The 19,849-nt window shown below is 44.5% G+C and overlaps 1 protein-coding gene across 8 annotated transcripts in view; it reads left to right on the top strand.

Moving 5' to 3' along the window:
* The window catches only part of PRKG1 (protein kinase cGMP-dependent 1), a 1,254,852-nt gene that overhangs the window by 1,189,503 nt on the left and 45,500 nt on the right, over positions 1 to 19,849 (top strand). For 7 of the 8 annotated variants that reach the window (XM_023240288.2, XM_023240287.2, XM_023240289.2 and 4 more), the window contains one exon: positions 19,365 to 19,461. In XM_023240288.2, coding sequence (XP_023096056.1) covers positions 19,365 to 19,461 — 97 coding nt within the window. Of the gene's footprint in view, positions 1 to 18,515; positions 19,264 to 19,364; positions 19,462 to 19,849 lie in introns of those variants that run through there. The other variant, XM_045040949.1, reaches the window with a different exon arrangement.

Genomic DNA, 19,849 nt, shown 5'->3' with positions numbered 1-19,849 from the left:
TGGGCTCCCAGAACCCCATGCTCTGCTGGTGTTCTTTTTTTTTTTTTAAATGTTTGTTTATTTATTTTGAGAGGGAGACAGAGAACGTGAGTGGGGGAGGAGCGGAGAGAGAGAATCCCATGCAGCCTCCGCGCTGTCGGTGCAAAGCCTGACGTGGGGCTCAAACTCACGAACGATGAGCTCGTGACCTGAGCCAGAATCAAGGGTCCAACGCTGAACCGACTGAGGCACCCAGACAGACGCCCCTCTGCTGCTGTTCTTTGTCCCTCACCCGTCATGCCTTCTTTGCTCCTAGTCTCTGACCTCGCTGTCGCCGTGCTACCGGGCTCGGTCCCTGATCTGTTCTCCGTCTGTACTTCCATCCTCGGTGACCTGGGCTCGTCCCACAGCTTTCTGTACCTCTGCGTGCAGGCGACTGCCAGAGCCACCCTTCCAGCCCAGGTGTGTCTTGTGAGCTTCGGACGGCGGCAGCCTAAACTTGACAAAGCCGCTCGGCTAAGTCATACGCCCTGCGGCGTCGAACTGTCGGAACCAGACTCCCACTCTTCCTCCAAGCCTGCTTTTCTTAGGGCTTTCCTTGTTTCGCTCAACAGAAACTCTATGCTTGTTCTTGAGTGAGAACTTCAGAACCGCCCCCCCCCTTCCTCCTTCTGTTGCTCGAACCTCACATCCATCTCACCACAAATCACACGGGCTGTCCCTTCAGTACACATTCCCGAAACAACTCTTTGGCCTTAGCCGCTCTGTCCAAGCCACGTCAGCTCTTGCCCGGATTCTGGCAGCAACGTGGATCCCCCCCCCCCACATTTTCCCTCTGCCCTCCTGTGTCTGCTTTCTAGAAGCACACTGTTTAGGGGTGCCTGGGGAGCTCAGTCGGTTAGGAGTCCGACTTCGGCTCAGGTCATGATCTCACGGTTCGTGGTTTCCAGCCCCGCGTCGGGCTCTGTGCTGAATGCTTGCTCGGAGCCTGGAGCCTGCCTCGGATTCTGTGTCCCCTCCTTCTCTCTGCCCCTCCCCTGCTCGCGCGCTGTCTCTCAAAAATAAACAAATGTGAACAGAAATAAATAAACAAAAGCACGCTGCGCGAGGCCCGCTTGTTCAGATCCGGGCGCGTCTGCAGGCCTGTAGGCGATTTGCTCCCCTCCCCTCAGACCTTCACTAAGTGCCTCCCTCCCCAATCCCTTTGTCCTGTGCTGGGGCACTTCCTCGCCTAAGTTTTCTCCGTGCTTTCACCACAAATCAACATACTGCAAACACACTTGTGTCTCTGTCGTTCTCCACCAGTGTGTAAGGTCCAGGAGCCCTGGGTTCATTTTGTTATTTTTGTGGGGCTTGGGGGTACATTTTGTCCACTACTGGATCTCCAGCATCTATCACAGTGCCTGGCATACGCTTGTTTTTATTGGCAATTTGCGAAAAGTAGTTGATGGTGTCAGAGAACTGGCTGATTCTGCTCAAAACCGGAAATTGGAATTCTATTTTGCTTATAACGCTCAGGTGACTTGAAGTGTCTAAAACAGCTTAAGGGTTTTTATTTCACCCGGTCAACTTGGTCCAGTTATTTGCCTTAGTCTGTCAAATGCCTTTGAGCAGAACCGGCCTGCATAATTCATCAGTCTCAGGAGAGTTAGTTAGATTAGTAAATGCTAAAAAAAAATTACAGAATTTTCCCGGCATCAGCCTGTCCCTCACAGCAAGATGATTCCGTTACTAAGCTGGGGGGTAACTGTGGTCACTCTCGGCCCCTTGGTTTCCATTACAGACCACGCAGAGCAAAGGTGATCTCTTACCAACCTTGGAAATGGACTTTGTGGTTTGGGTCGATTGAAGTATAATTTTCATGCTGAAAAGTAATGACTGAAAGGTGTGTGTCGTCACCAGACATGGAATGGGTCTGACCTGGATGCATCCCTCAGGGCTTGGAGTCATCTGGAGAGGTGGCCAAGTCCCCGATCATAGGGTGTCCCAGTGACCGTCATTTTCACTTCACAGAGACCCCAGAGGAAGGATGGAAAAAAAAAAAAACAACAACAAAAGCAAAAACACTTCTCCCTCTTTCAGGACCATTAGATCTCTTTTATACGTCATATAAATTAGGTCACTATCTTTGGGGGGAAACTCTTAAGAATTGGGTAAGCGAGGCAGGCACAGTCAAACTTGAGGCTGATTGGGAATTCCTGTGAAGGTAGACAGAAGTCTCACGAGTAATACTGACAGGGAGCTATGGGTTACCTAACAAACATGTCGTGGTGACAGTAGCATCTAAGAGTCTTGGTTTTTCCCTTGAGAGAATGCATTTCGTACAAAGCGTATTCAGTTCAGAAATGGTACATGCGGGGTACGAATGGAAGACGTTTTCTCCCAAGAAGGAGCTCCGTATGTTTAGCAATATCTAAAGACATAAGTGACAGAAATCTGTCGTGCAGAGGCCACAAAGCATGCGGTGCTGACCTGGCAGGTGACGAGGTGACCCAGAGGTGTCCCCCACACCCCCTTCCCTTCTTGGTGACGTAGCACACTGCACGTGCCCGGTTACGTTATTGATTGTTTTCCTGTGGGTAGCGAGTGAGAGATTGTCTCGCAAGCAATGAGCCCAATGACGATTGTCATATTACTTCTTAACTTTATGTTTCTAATTTCAGACATCCCTCCCCTTCCAGAGGAAGTCAGCCTTGCCATAGCTTCCATGTCCTGTTTTTGCCACAAAACTCACATGTTCACTTTCTGTTAGAAAAATCTAAAGCAGGTGTTTTATAATTGCTCGGGATTTGGAATTCTTTAAAGGCAAGTGAATTTGAAGTTCAAGTGCCAGGCAGGTTCAGTTGAAGTCCTAATCCCCGTGAAGGTTTCCTGATAACAAGAAAATCTCTCTTTTGTCATGCGACGGTAGCTCTCAATTGATCCCCGGGCCATAATGCACTCTCACTTTCATTCACTGAGTTTAAAATCCAAAAACAATCTACTTTCTTTCGAAATCCAATCAAAATCCAAATAAAAATGACTTTCGGATTTGGATTTGGGTTTTCGACAGTAAAAGATGTGAAGAGATAGCAGCTAAACCAGGAATTTAAGCCACTGCACCGCTGATCCCAGGAGAAATTTGTCTGGAAGGAGGGAACCTGAGCTAAAGAAAGGGGAGTCTTGCTCTTAAACAACGTGGGGATGTCTTTTGACTCAGAAGCCGTACTTTTGTCCGTTTGTCCCAGCCAGGCAAACGCTGCTCAAAAAAAAGATCAAATCGAGCTTGAGAATGATGGGCTGACCTTGTAAGTTCTTCTGTTTGTTTCCTGCTGGGCAGTGCACCTGGCAAGAGTGTCCCCTGTATGGCCTGAGATGCCAGGACAGGGCGTTGGGAGGGGCTCGACCGTGGCAGACACGGAATGACAGTAGGAACGTGCAGTGACAGTGCCTTTCTTTCCATGTCTTAGCTTGTCCCTGAGTGTCCGTGTCTAGAAGGCTGTGGACCCTAGTTAGCATTTGTGCAGTGTAGACCAGCAGCATGGGGCGGGACCGGACCCTCCGTTAGGTTTGCCAGCCCAGGGAGCTAGCACCGAGTGGGTTCCAAAGCCGTGTTGTGCCAGTTTCATCTCAAAAAACATTAGCCACGGACCCGTATTTCTCCCACTGACCTAAGACCTCCCCATGTGATGGTAACTGCCCTGTATGTTAACGGTATAGCCCATAGACTCGTATGACGTGATGAAATCCTGCAAATATGCTCTGTTTTCTAAAAAAGAAAATGCATCCGCGTGCTATTTTTTTCATCTGTTGTTATTTGTCAGTGAAGCAATAAAGAAGGAATTTTCCCCCTCTTCTTTTTTATTTTATCTTCACAATTCACCTCTGGGAATGTTCCCCTCATAAACGTTACTCAGTAGGATAAAGACATTCTAAATCTCGTAAGGTCTTTATCAAAGGAGTGTTTATAATTATTTGCCAAAGGCAAGAAAGTGAATGATTTGAAATTTAGCTGCCCCTACTAAAGACACACTTAGAAGTCTCTGGTCCGGAATGAGGCATCTGCAGTGCCTAGCGTTGCCTACATATGCCTGAAGGAACCAGTGAGGTCCTCTGTTCCTTTGGGACGTGGCCTCGTCTTTGTCCTGTTTCCTAATGAACTGCCCTCAGTGTGGCTTGAAGGAAGTGACTCATACGGAGTAAGCCCCATGAAAACGGGAGAGGGGTCTGCTTGCAGGATTGGGTCACTGAGCAGCTTTTAGGCAATTCTGATTTTGGCAACAAACCATCCTCCGAGAGGACGCCCTCAGACTTTTCCGTGAATGCCTCTCGAGCCTCTGTTTCAGGCATTTCCAGGCTCGGGGTTATGATGGTCCTTGTGTGACTCGGTATCTATTGCCTGACTGTGGCTAAGAGCACGGTGACGTATCGTCTGTCTCCCACAAGCTCAGGGAATAGTGGCTGAAGCCACGTGACGATGTTGTGCTTTTCTTTTGTCCGTGTGACAGCTCACGAGTTCCACACTCTCTAAGAGTAACACCTGGTAGAATTAAAAGCTTATTAAATTTCAATTTCAAAAGGAGACCCTCACATACTCCCCTTTTTACAGGGGTCATAGGATGGACTGCAGAAATCTCATGCTTCATGCACCGCATCCCCCATCACTTGATAGCACCGGATTATGTCCAAGATGGTTGCGAAATTCAAACATGAAAACACAGCACACATTGCATTTTGGAGCAGCCATGCAAAGCGTTACCAGGGTCTTCTGGGAGCACCATAAACCACCAATTAGAGTATTTTGGATGAAGGAGTTGAAAATTAGGGAAAGGAACACAACATCAACTTCATGGCGTAGTTGCATATTCCTCTGTTTCTAAATTAATGTTATCCCTGTATAGGAACATCCCATTTATCTCTGGTTTGCTGGACACACAACTCTACTTAATCCAGATCCTAGCCGAGGGGAAAAACAGCAACTTAGAGACGCAAACATCGATAGATGGGAAAATCGGGCAGTTAGTAATTACGAAAAGTAGGCACCCAGTAAAAACACATGAAAGGTACAGATCATCTTACTGTTATTGATTGCTTACTATTCTATCTCACAGGCATTATCTCATTTATTATTTACCCTAGCCCAGTGGAGTTAGTTTGGCCAGCGTAGCCATTAAACCGTCAAAGCTGGGGCACAGAGGGATCCTGAAGCTGGTTCCAACTCAGGTAGGCAGTGCACAGGAGAGCTAGGATTTGATCAAGGCAGACTGCCTCCAGAGACTATGTTTTAGTTATTTTGTATTATTGCCTCCTTAGGTACTCACTGATGGCATGGATATACTATAGACTGTTATGGGCACAATTGTAGCCAGTTTGGCTATCTGGCTTTTAGCGACAGAGAGTAAGTGTATCTGGGCCAGAAATGGGAGGTAAGACAGTCTCCCTGACTCTATCGAGAGATACTACTTAAAACCTGAGCAACTAATAACGAGTATTATATGACAGAAGTGTTATTGAGGTCATCTTAAGTACAGCTAGCGGCACGGTCATTGATTATTCAGAATGATGGCCTGGGATCGTCCTGTGAACCCTGCACTATGTTCAACAAATTATGCTTTAAATGATTTGGAAGAAGGTAATCCATTCTAGAAATAGCGATTCCCTAGTAAGCTTTGTTTCTAATGGGGTGAGAGATCCATATGGTAATCAGAAAGGATAAACTTGAATAAGATGCACGATGTGCTTCTCCATGGAACACTCCATCCCTAGGTGGGGCTAGATGATTGGGACATCACTAGTAAAGAACTAGCCATCCTTACCAGTATGTTCCAAAGAGATCCCTGATGTCGAGAATTACCTGCTTAGCCTACTTTCCCTAAAACTTCAACGGGTGAAGAATCTTTTGCTTTCCAGAAGATTCTTGACCCACCGTGGTGCTAGGTAACACACGTCGTGTGTTCCGTCACCTAAGAAAGCGCTCTCCCAACCAATTGCCTAGCAATACTCTAAACTGTTGTAGTAAGAACAGACGGTAATAGAATCCCACTTGCTGTATATAAACATATTCTAGACAGACATGATAAGGCCTGCAACCGTGATGTTATCAGCCCGAGACCCGCAGCTGCAATAATTCCTATTTCTGTTCATTTTTTCTTTTTACATCGTTGCTTTCCAATTAGCAAGCAACACTCTAGACTTTAACAATCAGGCTGATGAAACTGTTTCAAATCTCGGATCTTCCAAGAACCATCGATCTTAGCCTTTTCCCAGCTTCATGCATAGGCCGGAATACAATTCCGAAATTAAAAAACACAGTCCACTTTGGGCAAGCTGAGTAATCCAAGTTGCAGTCGGGGGCATCCTGTGGTCTGTGTGGCACTTTGGTTCTGCCCACTGCAGCAAGAAAGGCCTGTGGGAATCTTGTTTCTGAAACGGTTATCAGTGTAGCAGTGGGTGTCTGGGCACCAGAATGTCAACGTATCTGCTTTTTAAAACCCAAAACTCCACAGAGTAACTATCTATCACCTAGTTCCTATTATGTTTCTTAGGTGGCATCTTTGTGCAGATAGTACCATAGTACACTTCCATTCCTGTTGAAATATCCTTTGTAGGGGCGCCTGGGTGGCCCCATCAGTTAAGCATCTGACTCTTGGTTTCATCTCAGGTCGTGATCTCACAATTTGCGAGGTTGAGCCCGGTGTCGGGCTCTGTGTTGACGGTGTGGGACCTGCTTGGGATTCTGTCTCTCTCCCTCTCTCTCTGCCCCTCCCCTGCTTGCTCTCTGTCTCTCAAAAATAAACAAATAAACCTGAAAAAGAAATATCCTTTGTAGTTCAGTAAAAATAATCGCTGTTAAAAATAATATGATTTCCTCAACTTTATTTTACTTCATATTTTATATATATTTCTTAATGTTTTCTTTCTTTATTTATTTTGAGAGAGAGAGAGAAAGAGTGGGAGAGAGAGAGAGAGAGAGAGAGAGAGGAAGACAGAGGGTTGGAAACAGGCTCTGTGCTGACAGCAGAGAGCCCGATGCAGGGCTCAAACTCACAAACTGTGAGATCGTGACCCAGCTGAAGTCAGATATGTAACCAACCAAACCACCCAGCGCCCTATATTTTATATATTTGCAGTGAGGTCTTGTCTTTTTCCTATGCCTGGCCAAATAATGCAAAAGTGCTACAGACATGAATAGATATGTAACTCGTTCAGTTTCTCATCTGGAAAGAGAGCCCCCTCCTGCAGCCCTGCCTCATTGGGTCCCCTGACTGCCTTCCAGGTCACTTCATTGGACACAGGTGCCAAGACATAGGACAAGTTTCTGAGGATCTCCTCTCCCCAGTTCAGCACTCGCCTCTCCCGAAGGGGCCGAAGAAAGGTTTTGTGCCCTCTCTCTGCAGTTATGTTATGTCTGCAAAGCCAGAGGAGCGTAAATCACACTGAGAACCCAGTCAGGTGCCGTGCGTTCTCTGAAAGCATCGGATGGACCTCCAGCGTCCCCACCACATGCCTGGTAGAGAGCAGCAACAAGTCGAGACGGTGCCGGCATCACGAACCGCTTGTGTTCTATTGCACAAGCTCTTGCAAACCCAGAGTAATCCACCAAGGCCATGTAACCCTGGTGGTTAGGAACCGCTGAAAGTTAATAACTTGGATGAGGAAAGGGAGGTCACAGAAAGAGAATTGAGGATAGGATGGAGACAAAAGGTCATCCCTGTCCACGGAAAATCTGTAAAGAAAAGGAGGCCACACGTGGGGGAAAAAAACAACACATTCTCTAGCTGTTATATAATACAAAGAATAACCATAATAGGTCTGAATGCCCCTCCCAATTTTCTTCATTTTAGCCTTATTATTTACCAGTCATTTGAAAAGGGAGAAAAGGACTTAGTGCTATTCAGTAGGCCTTATTCACGCCTAGAGTCAGGAGGTTTATGAAGTGGTAAGATAAATGCATCATTTTTATTATACGTACACAGAAAAAAGTACTCGTAACCTAATTTGGGGAGAATTCACTTAATATTCTAACAGAATCACTCATCTCTGCAGCCTCTTAGTCCATAGTCCTCTTTTAAAAACCATTGTTACAAGCGCAGAAAAATTACCAGTATGTGTTAGCTCCGAAGTGAAGGTCAGCTGAAGTGTCATGACAGTATTTATTTAAATCGGCGGTCCAACCGAAATGAAACGTGACAGCAAATTAGTTCTGAACTTCCACGAGAAGGGCAATGGGTACTCAGAGAAACAATTATGGCATTAATTTGCTATCGTTGTAGATAAGAAAAGAAGCAGGCATTTGAGGGTCTTGAGTTCTTCCCTCGTTACCATTCTCTCTCCACTCCTGTGATTTGTGTAAAAATGTGTGGGAAAGCACCAGTTTCTACTATTGTAGCTACGGGTGCAAATCCTAAGCAGTGTATTGTACTGTGACCCTTTTGCATGATTGTGCAGAAGGCTTGGTAGTGTGGAAATGTGTGATGCCTTTTGTGAACTTGCCTGATCTTGAGGGGGACACATTTCTAAGGTAAAAATGTTGGAGCTCGCTGATCCAACTCATTTTGCATTTGTGGGTTCCTCTAATGACGTGCCGTGTTAAGCAAGTACAGAATGCCCGTCTGAGCCAGCCGATCGAGGTTTGCGTCATCAGCGATAAGTCCTATCAATAGCGGGTCTCCTTGATATCACACTTCACTTCCTCCAGAAAAACTCAGAATGCCAGCCAAATCATGAGAAAATATTGTATGCATTCTCAAAGATCATTAGAGACTATTTAGAACTTGGGACACGTTTCTGTGATATCCGTATACGATGTGACAGGTGTCCACCACACGCGTATAAAGTTGACACTACAAGTTCCTTAAAACTTTCGTGTTGTGACCAGAGTTGGTAACTCCTGGGCCGCACAACAGAGAAATGAGGCCGGACTAAAAATCAAAGGCAGAGGCAAGGTTTTTGGGGGGTCCCCGCTCAAGTGGAAGGGAGGCGCGGCACCGACGGTGAAGGGTTAAGACGCCCTGTTCGTAGAGAGGAAGTTGGCACTCGGGTAGGTACCTACTCAGGTCCGGCATGCTAATGAGGGAAAGGGGGGAAAATGCTCCATCCTGATTGGTTGGAAGGGCCTTGCTCTGATTGGTTGATACTGGCAGACAACTCCAGCTCTTTGGTGCTTTCTGGAGCCAGGTCCTCGGTTTTATAGTCCCCGAGCTCCTATGTGGGGCCAAACCGTGGCTGCATCCTGGGTCAGCCGTGGGAGAGAAGGGGCTGAACAATAACAGCCCACGGAAAGTGGCCCAGGTACGCAGTGTTTTACACTTGGGGCTTGTTCCTGTCTCCATATGATCATCACCTTGGTAATTAACATCTCTGTAGACTTACCTATACATTTTTTTTAATGTTTGTTTATTTTTGAGAGAGAAAGAGTGCGAGCGGGGGCGGGGCAGAGAGAGAGCACACACACAGAATCCAAAGCAGGCTCCGGGCTCTGAGCTCGAACCCACGAAACGTGAGATCATGACCTGAGCCACCCCGGCGCCCCTGTATAGACTTACCTATAAAATTTATTTTAAAATATTGTTGCCTGGCTCCATATCCCAAGATTTTATCAACTCTGTTTTCAACTCAGCCATAATTCTGATAGGAATCCTGGGTGGGAGGGAGCCTCAGGTTTATTACAGTCCATGGTGCAATGCATTCGTAGTTCTGTTTTGGACATGGAGACGTACCTTTGCTGTCTGCTATCTCGGAGGTGCATTGGGGGTCCCCTGTTTGTGCCGTTTGCATAACCAGAAGCTGAGAGCAAGACGCCCTTAAATGAAAGGCTCTGGTAGTATTTCCTGAAATAGGAGCTTCGGGCGATAGGGATTGGAGGTGGGCTGGGGAAGAGGGCCCCAAAGGAGGTAAAGGGAAGCCATGGATACCTGGGCTTTCTGCAAAGTGTCCATCTCAGACATTTGGGATTCCAGAACCATCAAGCTGCAAGTGAGCCTCATAGACCTGTCTAGTGCAAACCCTTCGTTTTGCCGAAAAGAGTCAGTCTTGCTCAAGTTAGTGCTGGACCGATCCCTGGCCACTTCCTTTATTGTATCCCTGGAACCCTGGGAGGGTGGCATTGGCGGCAGTCTTCCTGCCACACACTGCATTTTACTGTCTTTACATTCTTTGGCCCACTGTGATAATGACCATGTGGCCCCTGTCCCTTAAATTCACACAGAATCCTTCAGGGACCAAGGGAAACATATGAATGGGAGTACACAGCAAAGGTTCTGAGTAAAATCTGCCCCCTGGTGTTTATTTGAGCCCTAATCCTTCTGTGCCCGGCTGAGTCTTCCCACTGATTGCTTTAAGATTATGATGGAGATTGATTTTAAGGTTAAGATCAAACTCCCCCTTATTTCTGTCGATATTTTCACCCATATATTGAGCATGACCTATAAGAAAAGTCTTGGGGTAGAAAAGAGATTTTTCTATTTCGGGGGAAATCTTGGGCTGTCTTTTGCTTAGAACCGTAGGCCATGGCAAACAGAGTCCCCAGGTAGATGGAATGCATTCTGCCATACTGGGCATTTTCTCAGGGGGCAACAGGATGAGGGATGAGGGTACTTCCCAGAGGCCTGAGTTACTGGAAGAGAGAGGCAGGAGGGGTGGTCATTTTCGCCGATTTTGTTTCCCCTGCACCTCACCTCCCCACCTTGGGAAGCCATGATGTGCCATCTGGACCACCCTGGTCTACAGTCAGAAACAAAAGACTCGGGCAGAGATTCTAACATGTGGTTGTAGGAGAGCAGAAGGAAATCACTTTGCACTGAGATGAGAGAGAACTTCCACAAATAACTAGCCCCTGATGGCCGTCCATTTACAGGAAGGAAATACCTATTCTGGCACAAATAAAGCTGGGTTTGCGTGCCTGCCTTTGTTTGCAATCATCTGTATTTTCTAAAGCAAAATAATAATCATGGATATGTTAATTAACTTTCTGTCGTAGAGAAACAGCACTGGCGGAAAAATCAATTCCTTTCTTCCCATTTTTTTCATGGCAATATATATTTATTTAGGTCTTTATTTTAGAAAAAGAAAATTCATCTCAGACTATGTGAAAACGATTTCGCTTTAACTAAAAATCCTTATTGGCCAGCACATTTCGAGCCAACAGTGGGTAGCATTTCGAGCCAACAGTGGGTAGCATATCCTCATTCATCTTTGGCAAATACTACTCCGATGTTTGAATGTTTAAAAAATTATCTTTTAGGTGTTAACATTCACTCACTCTGGATCCTTTTATTTAACTGGGCTCACCCTTGCATTGCCACATCGTAGGCAGAAGGCATAAGAGCTTAACTACAGGAGTCACACTCTGGATGCAAATGTGTAATAAAATACCGTATTATTTAAATATACTTCAGGTTTTATGTTTGCCTTTGTTTTTCCAATATCAGAATATTACAAACACTGCAGACACAGAATCGGATTGTAAAAAGACAACAAGTCCAAACACCTGGCCTGTATGCCTGAGTCTTTGTGACCTTGGCTAAGTCACTTAGCGTCTGTGGGCTTAGTTTGTTTTTTATTTTTTATTTTTTAAAAAAAATTTTTTTCAACGTTTATTTATTTTTGGGACAGAGAGAGACAGAGCATGAACGGGGGAGGGGCAGAGAGAGAGGGAGACACAGAATCGGAAACAGGCTCCAGGCTCCGAGCCATCAGCCCAGAGCCCGACGTGGGGCTCGAACTCACGGACCGCGAGATCGTGACCTGGCTGAAGTCGGACGCTTAATCGACTGTGCCACCCAGGCGCCCCTGTTTTTTATTTTTTAAAAAGGCAGAGGTTGGGTTAGGTGAGCTCCCAATAGCGTTGATCCAGATTTTGAACCACATTAGTATCGTCAAACTCTGAGATAAAAGTATCTGTAAGGTTGGGCGATTCTCTATTATCTTGTTTAAAAGGAAATTCAGTTTTTTGGAGCAGGTATAAATATGCCTTGATGTGAGACTCTCACAAGGGTTCCAGCCCTACTTCTGCTGTTTAATTACTGAAACCAACCACTGGTCCACCCCCTGGCAAATAGAAATAAAAAATATTTGTTATCCCATCTCCACAGAGAATCGAGGAGGATAAATTAAATGAGAGAAATTTAGAGCCCTTGCAAGAAAGCCACAATAGAGACTATTTGCGTTACTATCATTCTTCTTATGCAGCAGATATGAGAAATGCAATTTTCCTGTGTATTCCTGTTGGCTGTATCTCCTCAAGGAAATGTGTTTGAAAAGTAAGTGGAAGTATTTAAGGACCGGAGTACTCAAAGAAAAAAAAAAAAGTCTGTGTTCCTGAAAACCACAATTTTTGAAATCTAGAGAGCAAACTAATGTTATCTCAGATTCCCTAAAGACGAGATTACACTTTCTGGAGAAAATTGACATAATGAAATACTTGATATTCATTAAATTACTTTTAAATTTTTTAGTTCTTTTAAGTTTTTGCCTCTACTGCTGATGGAATACTGACTCTACCAGCAACCTTACCTATATGCCTTACGGCCACATGCATGAGAAAACACCCCTTTTGTTTAGAATTTTGGGAATAGGGTTTCTTATGTTGACAGGGAATCTTGTAAAATGGTTATTTGAAAAACATGATTCTTTCAATAAGAAATAACTCCCTGTTCAAACCTGAAGCTATAAAATGGCCCAGTCTGTTTTCTAATGAAGTCAAAACATGGCAATGTATATTTATTATTGGAATATATTTTCCATTTTTAAAGTTTAGTTTATCAAGGAGACTTTTTTTTTTAATTTTTTTTTCAACGTTTATTTATTTTTGGGACAGAGAGAGACAGAGCATGAACGGGGGAGGGGCAGAGAGAGAGGGAGACACAGAATCAGAAACAGGCTCCAGGCTCTGAGCCATCAGCCCAGAGCCCGACGCGGGGCTCGAACTCACGGACCGCGAGATCGTGACCTGGCTGAAGTCGGACGCTTAACCGACTGTGCCACCCAGGCGCCCCTCAAGGAGACTTTTAATAAAGAATTGAATTAATAAGAGATGATTGGTGGCTTGATTATAGATTTAAGAAAGACTATTCATTTTTTATTTGGGTGGCTAAGCTTATTTAACTCCAAACATTTGAGAATCAGGGGAATAAGGACAGGTACCTACTAACTGTTTTTATATATACAAATATAGCACTATAGTACAAGCTCAAACCACGTTTATTTTAGATGTGCAAGGTACGGGGCACCTGGGTGGCTCGGTCAGTTAAGCATCCGACTTCGGCTCAGGTCATGATCTCGCAGTCCGTGAGTTTGAGCCCCCTGTCAGGCTCTGTGCTGATCGCTCAGAGCCTGGAGCCTGTTTCAGATTCTGTGTCTCCCTCTCTCTCTGCCCCTCCCCTGTTCATGGTCTGTCTCTCTCTGTCTCAAAAATAAATGTTAAAAAAAATTTTAAATGTGCAATGTTGTTCGTCCAGTTTCCAATTCCACTTTCTCTCTATAAAGTGACTTTTCTGGCTGAATTTCTATTTATTTTATCAGACCTATAAATTACTCAGTGAACCAAGCCTTCTGAATCAGGAACTATTTCTGCATAAATTCTGCACACCAAATTAAGTGTTTATTGAGTAGACGACCAGCATCATATCTTGGTTATATCATAGACCAGGTATACTTTTGTGCTTAAGGCTCACTTTCTGAAAGTTCTTCTCTTATCTGAAACCTTCTTAAAAGGGTTTTAATTATTTCTGTAGGTATTTATAGATTGCAATGCTCTTGGATCACGTAAATCTTTTTTTTAAAAATGATTCCTAGGCGTTTATCTGGACATTTAAGTAAAGATTCGGACACACTATAAAATTCACTCTTATTAAGTGTATATTGGTTGATACTCCTAAAAAGGCCTAAATGTTGAAGAAATCAGGTCTTGGAAGTACAAAGTCATTGGCAGAGCTGGAGCCACAAGTCATTAACTTTTGTCGGTATGCCAGGATGCTCTCCTGTTATTTTTAAGGCCGAAGTAGACACTGTCTGATTGAATCTCATCTTACCTAGTGAAGTTATGGAATGAGAAACGTAGTCCTAGGTGAGAGTCTGGGTGTTTACTGAAACATTTCATTTTTATAGATTTCCCAAGATGTAAGAAAATGAAACTCAACAAGAAACAAAATATACCCAATAGCAGTTGAGCTCAGGCAAAGCCTTGGTAACTAATTTGCATGTGGATTCAAAGATACTAAGACTTTCTTTGTTTTTTCTTGGAGACTCTTAGAGCAGACTTCTGAAGCAATGTGGGTTATAGATGAGTGGAGCTAAGGCAGAGAGGGCCACATTAGCCTTTTGTTCTGCAGGCTCTTAATTACTGGCTTTTGTAACCCATCCAGAACTATTGTTACGTTCCTTTGAATCCTAGAGGCTTACTTTAAAAATGCACATAATGGGGCGCCTAGGTGGCGCAGTGGGTTAAGCATCGGACTTCAGCCAGGTCACCATCTCACGGTCTGTGAGTTCAAGCCCCGCGTCAGGCTCTGGGCTGATGGCTCGGAGCCTGGAGCCTGTTTCCGATTCTGTGTCTCCCTCTCTCTCTGCCCCTCCCCCGTTCATGCTCTGTCTCTCTCTGTCCCAAAAATAAATAAAAACGTTGAAAAGAAAAAAAAATTTAAAAAAAAAATAAAAATGCACATAATATTGTCTGCTTTGTAAAATAATGCTGAGCTATTACTGTTGTTCTAATAACAAGATGATGACAAAATTTTAAATTCCATACATTTTTGTACTGCGTAGAATCCTCATACGTGGTTTCCGAGAGAGAGAGAGAGAGAGAGAGAGAGAGAGAGAGAGAGAGAGAGAGAGAGGAGGAAGGAGATTGATTTACTTCTTCATAACGATAGTCATAAGGTGTAGGGCCCAATTCTGTTATTTTGAGATGATGACAGGATTGATTCATGAATATAAGGCAACGATGGAAAAACAAATGTGGTAAATGATGGGGGACACTGGATTCTTAGTCCATGGCTTTGTGGAAGTTGGTAATACCAGAAGAGATGGAGAAATGAAGACGGTTATTGTTTATTTCCTAAGGAAAGTGAACATAATATCATAAAGGTATGTAGCTTTATATAGAGAGAGAGAGGTTGAGATTCTTCTCAGACCATTCTGTTTCTAGACTGTGCTTCTGTGCCTTGGTCTCATCATTTTTACACCTGCTGCTTTACATTTTCATTGCTTTTGGAACTTCTTGGTGTATAGGTAGAAATGAAAAGAAGAGGTAAACATGTAGGCAACTGTGTCCCTTGTTATCAGTTCTTTTTTTTTAGAAAAACTTTAGTATTTCACCATTTAAAGAGTACCCTGTACAGATTAGCAGTTGTGAATTCTAATCACCCAGAGCCCCAGCTAAATAACATGGTCAGGACTGTTTGAGAAATGATATGTTATCTCTGTCTCCTTCACCCAACACAACTTATTGTATATACAATTCATTGTATAGTTATTTTTGTGTTGTAGGGTTTTGTAAGCTCCCTGACACATGCAAAAAAGACATGTCGCTATTTGCACTTTTCTGAGAAGAAAACCCATAGATTTCACCCCATACTAAAATAATGCTAACAATATCCTTTTGAAAAATTAGTATCTCAACCTGAGTTAAGAACCATTAGAAAAGAGACTTTGGGGGCGCCTGGGTGGCTCAGTCGGTTGAGCGTCCAACTTCGGCTCAGGTCATAATCTCACAGTTCGTGAGTTCGAGCCCTGCGTCGGGCTCTAGTGCTGACAGCTCGGAGCCTGGAGCCTGCTTCGCATTCTGTGTCTCCCTCTCTCTCTGCTCCTTCCCTGCTCATGCTGTGTCTCTCTCTGTCTCAAAAATAAATAAACATTAAAAAATTTTAAAAAAAAGAAAAAGAAAAGAGACTTTGTACACCTTTGTAGATTTTAAGCAACTAAACATGGAGAACTTTGTGTCTTACTGATATGAATTTCCCCCTAGCATCTGGCCGTTGTCCCTTTCATAAGCACTACGGCACAGATGAATTTTAGAATTGCACAGGGGTGCCTGGGTGGCTCAGTTGGTTGAGCGACTGACTTCAGCTCAGGTCATGATCTCACAGTTTTTGAGTTCGAGCCCCACGTCGGGCTCTGTGCTGACAGCTAGGAGCCTGGAGCCTGCTTCAGATTCTGTGTCTCCCTCTCTCTCTGCCCCTTCCCCACTCATGCTCTGTCTCTCTCTCTCTGTCTCAGAAATAAAGATTTAAAAAAAAAAAATTTTAACGATTAAAAAAAGAATTGCACAAAGCTGGGCTTTGTTCCTTGGACCTGAATCCCATTAAGAACTTGGGTTCTACACCAACTTCCTTGAGGCAAAAGAAGTTTAGTTAATAGAACAACAACCATTGATTTAACCAATTTAGTCTCCTTTCCCACTCAAACTTTTACCAATTCATTAACAAGCAGAACAGAATTGATGGATTCAAATTATCTTCAAATAATCTCTGAGTAAAAAGAAAGAATGAAAATGTCTCTCCAAGTTATGAGCAAGTGGAGTTGCCTGAAGAAGCTAAGTCATCTGTAGTTTAACTTTCTTATACGGGTTCCTTCTAGTGGTGATTTCCACATTAAAAAAGAAGTTATTAATCCAAAAAGTTATTCAAAAAAGAAAAGTAGACAGGGTCTCTGTGATGAAGCTGTAACTCTTGTCCATAAAGAGTAATCTGAATGAAAAATAAATACATATAGAATATTAAGCAACTAATAGTCCCTTGGTGGGAAAGAAAAAACAAAAAACAAACACTGTGATAGCATTCCCACTTTGTTTGGTCTCCTGAGAATCAGAACCAGGCATGAATAGAATGGAATAGAACATCAGGAGTATATTACCCAAAGGCCCCTCAAAATGTATCTCACCAACCACCAGATAAAAATCACCCCACTGGGTAGTATTTTAACAAGTCACCAAGAAATATTGGCAAAGTAATTAGCAAAGATGAACAAAGTATGATGACAGTGACAGTGTTACCAAACTCTTTTCATTAAAACATGAAATATTTTATGTAATGGTAATTGTGCTTACAGTGTGTGGAACAGTGTATGTTTAAGTGCATTGTGATGGCTACAGAGAAAATATCTACTATTTAACATGAGATGTAATTCGTCCATCCCATTAATGAAAATACCATCCGTAATTAATCAAATAGTAAGCGTAAAGTCAAGAGGATTTTGCTGTAGAAATTTCAACACAAAATAGCCACCTTATGACTTCTGCATTCTCCGTGTGTGTGTGTGTTTTAGCAACATTGCCTTTTTTTTTTTTTTCAAGCTGTGTTAGCCATTACAGAACTAGTGGTCATTTCAAAAGGTCTAGGATCCAAGGGCAGGAGGCCAGACCACGTTGTGAGAGGCCCCAACACTCTTGGCACGAACGCATCCCCCTGAGACTCATCAGGCAGCCACTGATGTCCCAGGACCATTTTAACCCACCCCCAAATGTTTCTATGGTTTCTGCAGTTCCTGAGGCTTCTCGGTTGGACCTATAGCCCTCTACCCTTGCTGTGAATCAGAATCGCTGAGGGAGCTTTAAAAAAATACAGATATTTGGGTCCTGTTTGCAGAGATTTCGGAATCACTCGGTGTGTGGTGGGACTCAGATGGAATGGTTCCTGACGGATGCCCAGGAGGTTCCAACAAAGGGCTGAAGGTCACATGCGTAGATGTGTCACCAGCCTAACTTTACGGAGCCCAAGTGTAAGAATCCAAAAGTATCTTCAGGAGCTGTAAGAACACCACACTGTAAATATATAAAATGTTATCAAAATAGCCTGAGCTTACCCTCTTCATATATGAGTTTCTCAATCCAGCAGGCACATAGGATATTATTCAAAAACAGTCTCCTTAAGAATCTGACTATCTGGCCTGCCAGGAAATGCTTGACCACATAGAAACTGTCACAGGGTCTGATCCCAACAGATGTCCTTGGAAAGCACCTGTTGAAGTGAACTCTACCCTTTAAATGGGATGGAGTTTTAATTTTCCAGAAGTAGTGGGCCCGTTGGAATGCTAGGAATGCCCATTTGCTGCTTATGTCCATTCTAGTAAACCACCTCCTGAACTGCGAAGCTAATCTCCTGGTTGTGTCGATAATGAGAGAAGTCTACAGATGCCCTCAGGATTGGCCAGCTGCCTTGTCTATAGGGGTTTATTAGAGGGAGCTGAGTTCATGTAACCAGCCAGTCATGAAAACCAGGTTGTCTCGAGAGTCTGTCAAGAATTGTTCGACTCTGGGACTGTGGTGGTAGATTGGAGAACGTTAAAATGTCACCTAGAAACCTCACCTTCCTCCCAAGTGGAGAGTCTGATGTGTGTTCGATTACAAGGGAGGAGCTAAAGTGTTACACGGCTTAATGCCAAACACGCCTTCGGGTGGCTGTGTCCAAAACCTGACAGATACGAGCAGTGCCCGTGTCCCCGTCTCAAAGGTACATCATCATGTCTATCTATAGCGTGGACCGAGCCAGGGACCGCCTGGCCGAAGGTCACGGGTTACGCATAGCTGTGCAAATACTTGATTACTGAGACAGCTGTATCACTCCCTGACCTGACATCAGTGAGACATTAGTGACATGACTGTTATGCCTTCCTGCCCTTTCTAAAAATAGTAGGGCCTTTGACAAGAAGATATTTTGAGCGTCTCATCAGGGGAAGCCTATCCTGGCCGCTCGCATGGGTCAGATCGGCACGGGGCACAGTTAGACTTTGGGAGCACAGCCCTCACTTCTCCTAAAGATAAAGGCCCTGGGACTCCCGGCTCAGAAGCCGTGGGTACACAGAAAAGGAGGAGGACACTTTTTAGGAATGTGAATGGGCTTCCGAAACCCTCCGTTTCGGACATTCGCACCCCCGTCCTCAGCTTTTCGGATCTGTTTTCATAAACCCCGGCTGTGATGTCGCTCCAGGGACCTCGGTGATCTTGCCGCTTTCGGTGGATACTAACAGGAGCCACTGGCAGCCTGTGGATAAGGGCGACTAATGAGAAACTGCCGTCCCCCAGCGGGACGGCCAAAACCAAACCCAGCAAAACCACAAATCCCCAAGCAAAACCAAAAAAGAACCGCCCCAGCCATCCGTGCTCACAGGAAGACGCGCAGGAAAGCACTGCGATGTGACTCTGGCCTGGTAACTGGATTTATCGGTCACATGACTGGCAGGCACCAGGTACCTGGTCCCATTCTCCTCTGACCCACAAGTGCAAATCTTGGTTATTCTGCACCACTGGGACCAAAACATTATGACGGTGAGGACACAGAGACTCTAAAAGCAAAGATGGAATCTGAGCAGGTAAACCCTGTGCCACAGGCCTGTCAACCCGGGGCGGTCGTGTGTCGTTCTCGTGTTTGCACCTCTAAGAAATTTCCGTTTTTTCGCATCAAAAAATCCAGATACGAAGCCGAAGCCGCTTTCTTCGCCAACCTGAAGCTGTCTGACTTCAACATCATCGACACCCTTGGAGTCGGGGGCTTCGGACGAGTGGAGCTGGTAGGTGACTCTTCTTTACGTGGTCTTGAGAGCCCCTCTCCCTCCTGTATCTGTGCTCCTCGAGTAAGACCTCTCTCTGCTCTGCTCTCTCCTCGTTAAGTACGATCGTTCCCGAATCGCGACCATATGCTTTCGTGTCAGTCCGTCCGAGTAGGCAGCAGTTACCGTGAGCTGTGTGTGATGTAGACTAGCAGTGAAATCATCAATCCACTTCTTTAGAAAATCGTCTTCCTAGGAAATGAGAGGTAAACACGTTAACATAACGAGGAGCCATAAAGTGCTTTCTATCCAGCTGATACTCTCTGGCCTCTACTTCCTTAGTTCTGAACGGGGCTCACCAACTTAGTCATGTGCCCTAACACATGTACGCACACTCACATATATACAT

Source organism: Felis catus, chromosome D2, assembly GCF_018350175.1.
Source record: "Felis catus isolate Fca126 chromosome D2, F.catus_Fca126_mat1.0, whole genome shotgun sequence".
NCBI lineage: Eukaryota > Metazoa > Chordata > Mammalia > Carnivora > Felidae > Felis > Felis catus.
Note: the sequence above shows the minus strand (reverse complement) of the source record. Positions and strands in the feature narration are given on the sequence as shown.